The sequence below is a fragment of the Stomoxys calcitrans genome, chromosome 4 (assembly GCF_963082655.1).
Source record: "Stomoxys calcitrans chromosome 4, idStoCalc2.1, whole genome shotgun sequence".
Lineage (NCBI taxonomy): Eukaryota > Metazoa > Arthropoda > Insecta > Diptera > Muscidae > Stomoxys > Stomoxys calcitrans.
The window spans coordinates 4,928,960-4,944,614 of NC_081555.1; the positions used below are offsets into that span (position 1 = coordinate 4,928,960).

General features: G+C 36.6%; 1 protein-coding gene across 1 annotated transcript in view; it reads left to right on the plus strand.

Annotated features, from left to right (window-relative positions):
* LOC106082620 (uncharacterized) overlaps positions 1-15,655 on the plus strand; it is a 119,027-nt gene that overhangs the window by 71,204 nt on the left and 32,168 nt on the right. The window contains 1 exon segment of the mRNA XM_059368087.1: positions 7,791-7,968. Within this exon segment, the coding sequence (XP_059224070.1) occupies positions 7,791-7,968 (178 nt within the window).

The following is a 15,655-nucleotide window of genomic DNA, read 5'->3' on the forward strand; positions in this document are numbered from 1 at the left end:
GCCATCGGCCTTCCCCGCCAAACCAACACGCTCTTTAAGAGGTTGAAATAATAGAAAAAGCATCGCTCTAAGGTTTATTGAGAGGCTTGGTGCGAATGATCTTAAGAATCTCACTAATAACTAACCTAACGTCTAACCTTCTCGACCAATGGCGGATGCTTGGATACCAAGGACTCCCTCAGAACCTGAATCGATACTTGAAAACTAAGGGAATGTAATCACAATCTTTTAACCACCGACTGGAAGATTAGTAGATTGGATGAGCCTGATGGTGACCGGAGATATGCAGATTTCGTACTAAACCCCGGCTGTCTCGCAGACCTCAACAAGTCCGAAGGGGTTGAATCCTACGGATTCAATAAGTTGAAACTGAAGGTCTATAGAAGCTGTGGGGTTGGGGAATCAGGAGACGACTCAGCAGTTGTTTCTCAACACTTCCCTAAGAAACTATCGACCACATCGCTAAAGTCTAACGGATTGCAGAAGACTGAAAATTCTCTGCCACATTTGAGACAGGAGGGGATGTCATCGAAACGGGACCAGACAAGCCCTGAGTGGGTAGGTCACAAAGTTGGAGGGGGCTCAAGGTGGGGAAGCACGGAACTCAAAAAGTACTTCGACAGCAGCGGTTAGTGAAGCATCTAAGGAGAAATCGTCCACACCCCAAGTCTCCAGTGTCCTGAGGAAGAGTGGTTCCACAGCTTTCTCACCTGCCCCTGGGTGCTTACGGAAGCTCATCATGACAAGTTCTAAAGAATCTTATGAGGATGAACTCCTGGTGGAATCAGAAGACGAGGCTAACACAACAGTGGTGGAAGTTCAGAATCCTGACTATGGTCCGGTTTCTACAGATAAATCTCTTCTCATTGTAAGGTCGCTTCGGCGGCTCTAAAGGTCCTCCTGATGGCAGGGGGATTTGATGTGGTTCTTATCATGGAACCATGGGTGTGTGGAGGAATGGTTCGTAGACTAAGACTTCCGGAATTTAAACTTCTGGTACAGGGGCCAATTCGTAAAATGTACCCTCTCCGTAGAAAATGAAGACATTTCAGGTGCAGATGCGCAAATCATGGTCCGCAGGGGACATACAATTTGGTGAATTAATTTTTAATTTTCCAAGATTCTTTACAATATTTTTAACCTTTTAGAGCAATCCATCATTCTGGAAACGGAATCATCTTCTCCAAACAGAATATACTTGATATAAGACCGGAGTTAATGTGCCTATATGAAACATTCCATAAAAAGATCGCTATTGGGCATTTCCAAATGAATGATAATGAGAAAGCTTTCCCTGCGGAAGTACCCATCTGCGACAATAAAAATGGAACAATTCCCATTTTTCTTTATATTCCAAGTGCGACCTACTTTTTCTCCATTTCCTAGCTGCCTATGCATTATTTATTTTCGATTTTATGAAATCAGGCAAACAAAAGTTCCTTTTTTTATTCTTCCATTCATTTATTCTTCCATGTATGCCATGGCAAAGGTTATCAAAATCTGTGTGAACCATCAAATCAAACATTGTAATAGGTGTCATTGCCATTTCACGTTCTTCATGCCATTGCTGACATAAAATGTAATAGGAAAGCATATTTTGTTTTTGGGTTCTATTATACTACACAAGTACAACAACCATTAGCATTCATGCTTATTAGCTAAATGAGCTTTTACCACCAAGTAATTTTCTTCCCTAAATGGAGAAAAAGTGAAATTTTTAACTTCCTTGGCGTTGGCAGCTTTTTGGGCAATATCTATTATGGATCATTAGAGCAACCATTTATCGATATCATTGAGGACAAATTACAGTCATTGAAAATGACAATAATGGCGATGGCGATGGCTCGCTCATGCCCATCACGTCTTGAATCATTATTCTCTGTGTTACTTCCGTTGCATGACACTTTGACCACTGCGTGTGCTACGTCTTCTACGCTAAGCTGTTTCAGCAATGCGTCAGTATGTCTGATTACTCCATTGAAATGATTGGCATTTAAGCGTTTCCTTCATGGATTTTTCCAGCCATGGTCTCCTTCTTCCTCCCTCGAAACAACACACACACCCAAAATCTGTTGGCATGTGGGTAGACATAGACATACTGGATACGATTGTCTAGTAGGTGCTTCCTCATATATGGTCACTTAATCTACGCTCGCTGAATAAATCTTGTTAAAGGGAGAGCGAACAAAAAGTAAGGAACCACACAAAAACTTTCCTATACCCCCAAAAGTGTAGGAAAGTACCGCAAAAGTATTACGAGCAACTGGCCTCAGTCAGTGCAAGCATTGCAGTTTGCCCAATGGGGTATGAATGCAACTCTTCTGTGGCCATAGAATTTACACAATTGAACTATACGGCCACCTCTATGCCTCTTTATACTCAATTCCCTCTGCTTCCCTTTCTTCATCATCCCGTATATGTGTATGTGTGTTAAGTAAACAAAAAGCAGACGCTTTTATAGAATTCTATGCATTCATACACATTCAGTTTTTACAAATCCCCTTCTGGATGTGTGGCCAATAGAGATATGGGGCTCTTCATAAAAAGTCCAAAAAAAATCAGATAATTTTTTAGATATTTTTTGGGGCTTTACTGAAAAAAGTTTAGTTCATTTGTCCAACTTTTAAGAAAAATTTTCCTTATAAATAAGATTTTTTACTTAATATTAAGAATTTTTCTTTATTTATATGAAAGGAAATCGTTTAATGAAGAATAGCATTGGAGGATATAAAATTGACTAAGAATAGAAAAACATTATACGTTACCCTAATTGAAGAAGCATTAGAGCCTTACATAAAGATTCTAAGTTCAAAAAAAAAGATTTTTCAAAAAGGAAGAAACTGGGTAAATTTAAACGATATTTCTTCAAAGAACGAAATTTTTATTGAAAGGTTAGGTTCGCTTATGTATAGCTACCTAAATTGAAAGATAATTTTAAAGTCAGGATTCTTTGGTTGGAAATCATTGCCAATATCCTTCCATTGAGAGGAAAAACCTTTTATTTTTTGTTAAATTTTTTTACCCAGCAAGCATTATTAAACACAAATCCCTATTTGGGCATAAGAAAAACTTCTTTGCTAAAATTTATCTACAGAAGTCAGTTTTAACAAGAAATTCCCTTATCAATAACTTTTTCATATCCTGTGACATGATATAGGAAAAGTTGCCTCCTTCTTCTTTCTTGAATCGTACTTTAAGAGATGTATGTTTCAATTATTCATGAAATTCCCCATATGCAAGCCCCTGTCCACGTCCGTGTCCGTTTTACATTCCGGGTAAATACAATATGGCCTGTATGCGTTTTATAGCAACATTTGTATGTTCAGCATGGCATACCACTCTACGCCAACAACTTAAAATTTACATTTAAACTTTTGCACTCCATCCAGATGAGAATACATAAATTTCCTGGTACGTGATTTCGTTCTTTGCCATAGCCAAAGTATTCTTCTTAGTCTGATCATAGATGATAGTTGTCGCACTACAGTCACACCACCATTGCCGCCTTTGCAAATGACACAAAACAACTACTCGTCCAACTTTGTAGAATGGGTTCTTTACAATTTTTGTTTGTCTTTTTCTTTCCGGTGGTGAAGAGAAAAAAACAATCCATTCTACATATTAAACTAAGCCTTTTTGATTGGAGCACAATGGGTCTGTGAGGGAGATGAGAACCAGCTTTTAAGGAAAAAAATTAAAAGGATTTCAGGCAAAGGAAATATGGAAAAAGTTTGAAATTTGTAATAATGAAAACTGAGGTGCTAGCTGTGCAAAACTTCAAGGCCCTAGGTTGTCCGGCGCCTTTTGGCCGGCCCCTAAAGTTGGTCAACTCAAAAATTTGTATTTCAAAAATTTGTGCCAAATTTTCGTTTGTGATCCGATTTTCAAAATTTTGTGGATAGATAGTGGATAGTGGTTAAAAAACCCTACAAAAAAGTTCGCTTAAGGTCTATAATATCTCGTCTGGTTTCAGGGATGCTCGACTTTTAAGTTTTGTTTTGGAAATTTGTCATAAAATGGGAAAAAAGTATATTTTTTCTGGATTATTTTGGTAAAAAAATGTTTTCATTGATTAGTCTTTAATAAAAAAACTTGCTTAAATATCTTATTTTTTTCTTTTTATACCCACCACCATAGGATAAGGGGTATATTCATTTAGTCATTCCGTTTGTAACACAAATAAATATACTTTTCCGACCCTACAAAGAATATATATTTCGGATCCATGTAAAATTCTAAGACGATTTAACGATGTATCTGTGTCTGTCCATCCGTGTGCTCGTCAGTTGTGATAATGTTACAGTCTTTAAAAATTGAAATATTGAGATGATATTTTGCATTTTTTTTATACCGATCTTGGGTCTCGACTTCTTGAGCCTCCAGAAGACGCAATTCTCATCCAATTTTCCTAACATTTTGCACATACCGTTTTGGTATTACTTCCAACGTCTATGCTAAGTATGGTGAAAATCGGTTCATAACCTAATATAGCCGCCATATAAACCGATCTCCCGATTAGACTTCTTGAGTTTTTAGAGAGCGCAATTCTTATCCGATATGGCTGAAATTTTGCACATATCGTTGAGGAACGATTTCCAACAACTGTACCAAGTGTGGTCTAAATCAGTCGATAAACTGATATAGCCGCGATATTACCCGATTCCCCGATTAGGTTTCTTGAGCTTCTAAAAGACCCAAAACTTATCCGATTTGGTTGAAATGTCGTTTTGGTATGGCTTCCAACAACTGTGCCAATTATGAACAATATCGGTTGATAACCTGATATAGCTGCCATATAAACCGATCTCCTAATTTGGCACTCTGAGCCACTGATGGCGCAATTTTTACTAGATTTTTCTGAAATTTTAAAGGTGGTATTTTTTATGACTTTTAAAAATGCGTTTACTTGTTTGTGCTATTATTTTCAAAAATTTTCTTCAAAAGATTTGCCAAAACTTCTACCACATTTTCAAGACATTGTGCACCCTTAGATGTCATACAGACATTATTCCATTTGCATCAAGCAAATCAGTTATCTATTCAAATAAATGTGTATGCCTGTCTCTCTAACAAATACAAATAACTGCTTCAAAAGCGAAGAGATACACACGAGTACTCATTGTGCTTTTTCTTGTAATACTCCTTGGTCTTTGTTGTTGGTGCTCTTTTGCAATTTCTTAAAGCTAGGCATGAGAAAGCATTGACAAACAAATGCAAGCAATATCACAGTTACAATTACTCTTCGCACAAAAGAGCACACTGAGGCACACACAGACCTATGATGTTAGGGAATTGGGGGTGTAGTAGTTGTGTTGTGTGTGTCAGTGCTGATATTTTTGTTGTTGTTTTTGTAATATGGTGAGCATCAACTCAAGCCCTTTGTAGTAACTTTGAGTGGTTGGTTGTTTTTTGCCATTTCCGGTTGAAATTGTAAGGAATTTTTGACAAAATTCATTTACTAAGAAACACACAGCTACACTGTGTGTGTGTGTGTGCGTGTGGGTATTCATCTTCCATGTTTTAAGAAGTACATAGAGTTTGTGACAATTGCCATCGTCTACGCACAATAAATGCGTTGCTCATAATCGGTTTAAATCGCAACTCATTAAATGCGGGTAATTTTCAAATTAAATGACTTTGTCTGTGGCAAAGAATTACTGTCCTCCCATGCTATATATTGTATGGTATATTGTATGCATGCACAAGGAGCAAATCTAAATATTTGTTTGCTTGTTTTATAAATTATGTGGGCTTTGGCTATGACAATGACGACAACGACAACGACGACAAAGTTGATGATTGCAAGACAGCTATGGGAATTTATGATGCCACCCCTCAACCAGTACAATGTAGCTGGTCGAGAAAGGTCATAGAGTTTGAGGAAAGCATAACGTGCACATTACATACTTCAATTTGAATGTAATGAGTTTGACTGAAAGTTATGCTGGTTTCTAAGATTTGGTCATTAGAGACTGCTGATATTTCCTTATTAAGATGTCTATGTTATTGAGACATTAGAAGGGGGAAATAGGGCATGGCTAATTTCCGGCAACATTTGTCATACTACTTAATATTCAAGCTTGTACTTGTTAAAGTTAAACTAAAAAAAACCCATAGATTTTTGAAAGACTAGACGACGATATCCCTCGAGAAGGGTATAAACGACCATAAGAAGCATCTTCTTAAAATTTTAGTGGGCGTTTTTAATTTTGTCTTTAGACAAAATGTCATCAAAATTTTCTCATTGGAGAAACATCTTATCAAAATTTATTCCTTGGGAAGTTTTATCAACATTTTGTTATTAAGAAAATGTTATCGAAATTTTTCCTGGAAATTTTTCCTTTAAAGGAATTTTTTCAAACTTTTTTTCTAAAGAAACTTGTATCTCCTGCTGAAAACTGTCTCCTTGGGTGGGGAGAATGTTACATTTACAGAAATTTAACTACAACATTTTGGAAAGGGCAAGAAAGGCATCTCTCCCTATACATCTGCAAGAGAGTCATAGGCAAAAGTTGGGGGGTTTAGACCGCGTGTCATGCATTGGGTTATACTGCAGTTGTCAGGCCTATAAAGCTATATGGTGTTGTGGTCTGGTGGACGACGCTTCAAAAGTCCACCTACTGTTCAATACTTAACCGGATCCAGGGGTGGTTTGTTTGTGCATCACAGCCGCACTGAGGGCGACACCATCGGATGCAATGACCTATAATGCTATATGGTGTGTGGTCTGTTGGACGACCCTTCAAAAGTCCACCTACTGCTCAATACTTAACCGGATCCAAAGGATGGCTTGTTTATGCATCACAGCCGCACTGAGGACGACACCATCTGATGCATTGAATTTAATGCTACTTCTAATACCTCTGGACATTGTGGCTACCCAAATTGCAGCGATCACTGCCGTGAGGTTAATGAGCTAAGTTTTCAGAACCAGGCCCGAAGGACAACGAATGATAGATGGACACAAAGAAGGGGCTGTGAGCTTTCCAAAACTATATGGCCTAGTATAGGCTCGAAGAGGTCTACCGCTTTGCTGTCATTGGCTAGAACAGACGTCACAGTCATTGTGTCCTTCATGACAGGTCACTGTCTAATCGGAATACATGCTGACAGACTGAAGGTTGACAGCAACGACTTATGCAGAAGCTGTGAAGAAGAAGAGACTATAGAACACCTTCTGTGTGTGTGTCGGGAATCGAACCTGGGCATCAATACAACTTCCAAAAGATGCACAAATGATATGTATTTGCCATAGAAGCAAGGTAGACGTATAGAATAGAAATTTTCTTTTTAGAGAAAATTTTATGGAAATTTTTTCTTCAGAGAAAATTTCATGGAAATTTTGTCCTTAGAGAAAATTTTATGAAAATTTTGCCTTTAGAGAAAATTTCATAGAAATTTTGTCTTTAGAGAAAATTTCATAAAAATTTTGTCTCTAGAGAAAATTTCAAGAAAATTTTATCCCTAGAGAAAATTTCATAAAAATTTTTTGTCTTTAGAAAAAATTTTATGGAAATTTTGTCTTAAGAGAAAATTTCATGGAAATTAGGACATTTTGTCTTTAGAAAATATCATGGGAGTTTTGTTTATAGAAAATTTTATGGAAACTTTGTTGTAAGAGAAAATTTCATAGAATTTTTGTCTTTAGAGAAAATTTAAAGAATTTTTTTCTTAGAAGAAAAATTTTGCTTTACAGAAAATTTCAAATTTCTTTATTTTTTACTACATTTATTATAGACCCTCTTTTCATGAACAATTGCTGATTTTCTTTTTTTCTTTTCTTTTTACAGAGTCTGGGAATTCTTGCTTCCATACCCGCCGGTCTATTGATCTTATCACTGTTCGGTTTGCTGCTGTATCTGCTGACACGTTGCTGTGATCGCAAGCCAAGGAAGCCCAGTGCCCAACGATGTCAAAGTTGTACACTGGTGATAATCACATTAATGACATGTGCTTCAATAGGTTTAGGTAAGTCCATCTATCTATCTATCTATCTATCTATCAGCCAAGCAAACAATGTTCCATTAACACCATCTTGTTCTGCCTCAAAGTTCACCATTCAAAAGTGGTAAGCCATGCAACACAAAAACGAGGTATTTCCTTCCAAGGTTTCTTAACTTGGCTTTTGTTATGCTACCTCTGTGTGTGTGTGTTTGAGGATTGTCACAGCACAATCTGGACTAAATGAAAAGGCACAATGTCCTTATTTGTCATTGTCATTATCCTTGGATATCATTTCTATTTTTCCTTCCTATTTGCAAAACTTTGGCGTCAGGCTATCACGGGGGAAGGACGCTAGAGAACGGCAGGGCTTCTATTACTAATTAGTCAAGTTGTTGAGATTACAACTAGATGGCCTCGCAGCCGCTGCCGCTTCTTTGCCACCTAGCTATCGAGAGCGAGTTCAAGAGTTTATAAAGTCGTTGACATGCAACTAACAATGGAACCTTTGCCAATGTTACCAAGCCTGCCCCCCGCCTTTGCAACCTGAGGCAGCTTAAAAAGTCTATTGTTTTTGTTTTTTGTTGTTGTTCCTACCATCTACTTCTCTTCCTGTTCGCTGTTCGCTGTATTCTAGACTATCATATCTGCTTATCTTTAGGTTTCTCCGCTTTATTTTTTCCTTTTCCTTTTCGTTGTTGTTTTTGTTTTCGGTAATTTTATTATTGTAAAATACAATTATTTTAAGGATTAAGGGCTGATTCAATGACTTATTCCACACACAGAGGATGCCACCAATATAGTTGTGACGGCTAGCTAGCTAGCTAGCTGGCCCAGCTTGTGCCTGCCAAACATGTGCCTAGCCTATAAATCCCCACTGAAATTGGATAGATGAAGTTGAGTTGAATGCCTGACTGGCAAACTGGCTGCAAGGCTGTCTCGCTTGCTTCGCTGACACATAGACAGCCAGGCTGTCTCTGCCGTATTGTTTCCGCTTTGATATTTGTTCCATTTCTGGGTTCCTCGGTAGTCCTGGTAGTTCAGATAATTCAATTTTGAGTTTAATTTTTTTCTTCTTTCGTTGCCTTGGATTTTCCCAGAATTCTCTTCGATTGGTGGTGTCACGTATTTGTTTTTGTTTTAAACGATGTCGATGGCATGTTAAGAGACCCAATGAAGACATCCAAGTCAGCAAGAACATCGTCATGGCGGCTATGTCTATGATTATGACCTTTCTGCTTATTTTCTCCAAGGCGACTTCTCTTTTTTTTCTATACGAAGAAACAATTTGCCTCATTTATCCTCCGATAATAACGTACAGTCAATGTGGGTCAAATGCAGTTTGCTCGGCTTGTTACTTCGTTTAATCTTTGGCAAGATTGAAAAATGTAATGACTTCACTAATAGATTGGCCTATCAGAACATAGCGTCTGCCAAAACAAATTTTAAGAGAAGAAATGAAATTAAATTCAGTAATGAGGGAAGGGAGGGAACGAAGGAATGGGGAAGCTGTAAGGAACTTCCATTAAAAGTCAATCTAGTAATACAGGAAAATTTAAAAAAAATTTCAATGGAATCAGTAAGGAAAAGCAAAAGACGGTCGGTGCCGACTTTATAATACCATACACCTAACCTATAGGTACAAAGCGGGAGCTACATCTAATTCTGAATCAATTTTGATGGACCTTGGCGGATGTTTTCAGATGGTTTATTAAACAATCTGCATCACATTTTGAGCATATGTTTAAACTTCAATAACTACGGTTGACAAATTACAACATTATTGCAAATAACCCAAAATCTGACGAGTAAATATAAGGCAGCTATACCTGAATCGATTTCGAGCCGACTTCTCAGATATTGTAAAAGTCGTCGAGGAAAGCGTTGTGCAAAATTTTAGCAATATTGGTCAATAAATGCGCTTGCAGTGGCTCTTGGAGTGAAAATTGGGCGGTATACATAGGTTGCCCAAAAAGTAATTGCGGATTTTTCATATAGTCGGCGTTGACAAATTTTTTCACAGCTTGCGACTCTGTAATTGCATTCTTTCTTCTGTCAGTTATCAGCTGTTACTTTTAGCTTACTTTGGAAAAAAAAGTGTAAAAAAGTATATTTGATTAAAGTTCATTCTAAGTTTTATTAAAAATGCATTTACTTTCTTTTAAAAAATCTGCAATTACTTTTTGGGCAACCCAATATATGACAGCTATATCTAAAACTGGGCCGATTTCAACGAAATTCACCAGTAACATTAAGAATTATAAGAAAATCCCTCCTGCCAAATTTCGAGAGAATCGCTTAACAAATGACCACTTTATTGGAATATTTTCAAAAATCGGACGAACATATATCTGGGAGCTCTATATCTAAATCTGAACCGATTTAGATCAAACTTCTCAGATACTGTGGTAGTCGTCGAGGAAAGCGTTGCACAAAGTTTTGGCAAGATTGGTCAATAAATGCGCTTGCAGTGGCTCTAGAAGTGAAAATCGGGCGATATACATATATGAGAGCTATATCTAAGTCTGGACCGATTTCTATGACATTTACCAGTTATGTCAACAGTCGCAAGAAAATACTTCTTGCTAAATTTCGAGAGAATTGGTTAAAAAATTATCATTTTATTGCATTATTACTGCAAATCGGACGAACATATACAGGGTGGCTGATGAAAGCCGCTACCAAAAAAAAATGTAATAACTTTTTTTCTATTTAATAATAATAATTTAATAATTAATTTAATTAATTAATTAATTAATTTAATTAATAATAATTTAATAATTAATTTAATAATTTAATTTAACATGAATAAAAGAAAAATGTATTCCATACACCGAAAAAAAAATGTAGCAATATTCATCATTGTAGCAATATTCATCAGCCACCCTGTATATGGAAGCTATATCTAAATCTGAAACGATTTTTTCCAATTTCAATAGGCTTCGTTTCTAGGCCGAAAAATATGTCTGTACCAAATTTTTAGACGATTGGATGAAAATTGCGACCTGTACTTTGTATACAAATTAACGTAGACGAACGGACAGACAGACCGACGGGCATTGCTAAATCGATTTAGAAAGTGATTCTAAGTCGATCGATATACTTATCATTGGGTCTATCTCTCTTCCTTCTGGGTGTTACAAAAAATGCACTAAATTTTAATAACCTGTACCACAGTAGTGGTGTAGTGTATAAAAATTGTTTCGATTAATTTCTTTGTAGGTTAGGTAAGGTTCAAAAGAGGATGCGGACATTAATCCGCCCCATACCACTATGGACATACACCTAAGCCAGTAATCGGCTTGTTGTGTGCTCTAAAAACTGAAAAGTAACCCAGAAAAAGAAAATTTTAAGTTAGGGAGTGGTATGGAAAACAATCCTTAATTGTTTTCCATACCACTCCCTTAAATTGTTTCGTGTCATCATCTTCCCATCACTTGCCGCACCGATTTTGCATAAGTGAGCTCATAGTCCTATATGTCCCGTTATGATGCCAAAAGCTATGCTGATATCCTTCTAACTTCCTTTCTGTAATAGCCTCGTCCTCTCACGAGATCGGTCTATATGGCAGCTATGTCCAAACCTGGACCGATCTGGGCCAAATTGAAGAAAGATGTCGAGTGGCCTAACATAACTCACTGTACCAAATTTCAGCAAAATCGGATAATAAATGTGGCTTTTATGGGCCTAAGACCCGTAATCGGCGGATCGGTCTTATATGGCAGCTATATCCAAATCTGGACCAATCTGTGTCATATTGCAGAAGTGTGTCGAGGGGCTAAACTTAACTCACTGTCCCAAAACTTCGGCGATATCGGACAATAAATGCGACTTTTATGGGGCCAAAAACCTTAAATCGAGAGATCGGTCTATATGGCAGCTATATGCTAATCTTGATCTATCTAGGCCAAATTGCAGAAATATGTCGAGGGGATTAACTTAACTCACTGTCGCAAATTTCGGCGACATCGGACAATAAATGCGCATTTTATGGGTCCGAAACCCTAAATCGAGAGATCGGTCTATATGGCAGCTATATGCAAATCTGGACCGATCTAGGCAAAATTGAAAAAGATGTCGAAGGGCCTAACACAACTCACTGCCCCAAATTTTAGCAAAATCGGATAATAAATGTGGCTTTTATGGGCCTGAGACCCTAAATCGGAGGATCGGTCTATATAGCAGCTATATCCAAATCTGGACCGATCTGGGTCAAATTGCAGAAAGATGTGGAGCGACTTTACACAACTCACTGTCCCAAATTTCAGAAAAATCGGATAATAAATCTGGCTTTTATGGGCCTAAGACCCTAAATCGGTGGATCGGTCTAAATGGGGGAAATATCCAAGTTTAGACCGATCTGGGCCAAATTAAAGAAGGATGTCGACTGGCCTACCACGACTAACAGTCCCAAATTGCAGCAACATCGAATAATAAAAGTGGCTTTTATAGGCCTAATACCCTAAATCGGCGGATCGGTCTATGTGGGGGCTATATCAAGATATAGTCCGATATAGCCCATCTTCGAACCTAACCTGCTTATGGACAAAAAAAGAATCTGTGCAAAGTTTCAGCTCAATATCTCTATTTTTAAAGACTGTAGCGTGATTTTAACAGACAGACGGACGGACATGGCTAGATCGACTTTTTTTAAGATTTTTTTTTTTTTTAATTTTTTGAAAAAATTTTTCTAGGAAATAATTAAAAAAAATCTTTATAGAAACAAACTTAAGAAAAAAAATCTATAGAAAAACTGAATAGAACTTTCTTCAAAATTTTTAAGGTAAAATTTTCTATAGAAAAAAATTTTAGCAAAAACATTGTTCGACAACATTTTGAAAAGAAATATTTTTGAAAATATCTTCTATGGAAATAAAATGAACACAAAATTTTCCATAAAAAAACACTTCTTTCCAAAAAAAATTTCGAAAAATCAATTTTATTTATTTATTTTTTTTTTTTTGTGAAAAACCGAACATTTTTCATTTTTGTTTGTTTCTCTTTCGAGACGAGCTCAATGATGAGAGATTTTCTTTACAAATTGAAAGGGAAAGCCAGAGATCGCTTAGAGGACTTTTCAACCATATTAGGGGTGATGGGTTCAAGGGCCACGCCTTGGATGTTGTATTTAAATCGTGTTTATTGCGAAAACCCCTCTATGATACAAATACCACTTAAACCACGCTCGACAACCCTGTTTATTAGCTGTACTTTTCCCAATGTATGTGTTTTTCGTGTAATGACAGATTTTTTGTCTGCGACAATTACACTACTTCCATGGTGCACATTATTCTGTGCATCTGTTGGAAGTTGGTGGCTTCGAACGCTAGACAACGGCAACGGCTTTCGTTGTTGCTCCGTGTGCCCAGGTTCGAATCCCGGCCGGCCACCGCCGATTTTTTTCATTTTCAAGTTTTTTGCCTGTTAGGCCGAATTCATTAAATTTCGCAATTTTTGTTTGTTTCTCTTTCGAGACGAGCTCAATGATGTTTTATTTTTGTTTTTTTTTTTTTCATGCACTGTACCAGTTTGATAAATTATTTTTTTTAAGTAACAACTTGGACATGTTGACTCTGTAGAGTCCTTAGGCTCTTTCACCCCAATTCATTTACTCTGGCAAAATCTCTGTAACTTCCACTTAATTGATGACTCTTTTTCATGTTATTTTCCCAACAAATTTCTAACCCACAATTTATAAAGAAATGGAATCTTTGCATGCCGGGAATTGCAAGTGAAATTTTGCATGCGAAATTACTTTTTAATGAATTCAAATAAAACTGGCAAACTTTGCCACTTCAAACAATGGCAAGATTGCTTGATAGACAATTAAATTTCAAACACAACATAAGAATTATGTCGTATTCTTGCCAATTGGTATCTGTAGGCAATTAATTACTTGTGACATTTGCATGTTACGAAACTTTTCCTCAATTCTTCTTTGGGTATAACCCAACCCTTTGGGGGCCATCATTTTTTGGTTAACATAACATGCAAGCATATCTGTCTCTTCCTTCTACTCCTCCCTCAATAACAAACAAAAATTTGTTTTTGTGACAGTGACAGTTGCATAACAAAAATTTAACACCAATAGCTTGGCCCAATTGGCCACACATAACACACATAAGTGGAGTGTTATCGCACTGAATTCATAAATCAAATTGCTGGGATTTATGCGAGTCTATGGTTATAAATCGACATTCTCCATTGGTCAAACTTGAAGCCATTGGCTATTTTCCTATGCACTTTGAAGATTTGCACGGAACATATTTTGGTATTTTATTGATGATGATGACGCCGATATTCATTGAAGAAGAACTCCAATGATTGTTTGTAGTCAGGAGGCTATCCACCGCCTCACACTGAGCCATTGAGACCTGACCAAAATAAGTGATATAAATTTCAGTCGCATGTAGCGGTTGCTAACCGCTGCAGCTTTTGAATGGCTACACCCAAAAATGCCACCCAGTAAGGTAGGTGGTGGTCAGAGTGGCCATTCAATAAAAAAAAAAATAAAATAAAAAAAATTTAAAACAAAAAACAAAATTCAAAAAAAAAATATTTCCATAAAAAATGTGGTAAAAACTTGTTATAGAAAATTTTGTTAAAATTTTATTTCTACAGAAAATTTTGTCAAAATTTTATTTCTATAGAAAATTTTGTCAAAATTTTATTTCTACAGAAAATTTTGTCAAAATTTTATTTCTATAGAAAATTTTTTCAAAATTTTATTTCTATAGAAAATTTTGTCAAAATTTTATTTCTACAGAAAATTTTGTCAAAATTTTATTTCTACAGAAAATTTTGTCAAAATTTTATTTCTATAGAAAATTTTGTCAAAATTTTATTTCTATAGAAAAATTTGTCCACATTTTATTTCTTTAGAAAATTTTGTAAAAATTTTATTTTAATAGAAAATGTTGTCAAAATTTTATTTCTTTTTTGCATCTTCGATCATTGAGCTCGATTCGAAAGAGAAACAAACAAAAATTGTAAAATTTTGTGATCTTCGCCCTAACAGGCAAAAAAACTTGAAAAATGAAAAATTCGGCGGAGCCCGGCCAGGATTCGAACCTGGGCACACGGAGCAACAGCGGGAGCCATTGCCGTTGTCACAGCATTCGAAGCCATCAATACAACTTCCAACAGATGCACAGAATCATGTGTAGTATGGAATAAGTGTAATTTGGCACAGAAAGAATGTCTGTCATTACACAAAAATACATGCATTGGGAAAATTACAGCTAATAGAAAGGGTTGTAGAGCGTGGTTAATGTGGTAATTGTATCATAGATACTTGACTTAGCTGTTGAAAGTCATAGCAGAACACTATGCGCAAAATTTCAGCCATATCGGACAAAAATTGCGGCTTCTACGGGCTCAAAAAGTTAAATCGGGAGATCGGTTAATATGGGATTTATATCGGGTTTTAGACCGATTTGAACCATACTTGGCACAGTTGTTGGAAGTAATAACAGAACACTAAATGCAAAATTTCCGGCAAATCAAACAAAAACTGCGTCTTCCACGGGTTCAAGAAATCAAATTGGGAGATCGGTTTATATGGGAGCTATATTATGTTCTTGACCGATTTGAACCTCACTTGACACAGTTTTTGGAAGTCATAAAAGAACATGTGCAAAATTTCATCCAAATCGGACAAAAACTGCGGATTCCAAGGACTCAAGTCAAATCAAAGTCACATCAGGAGATCGTT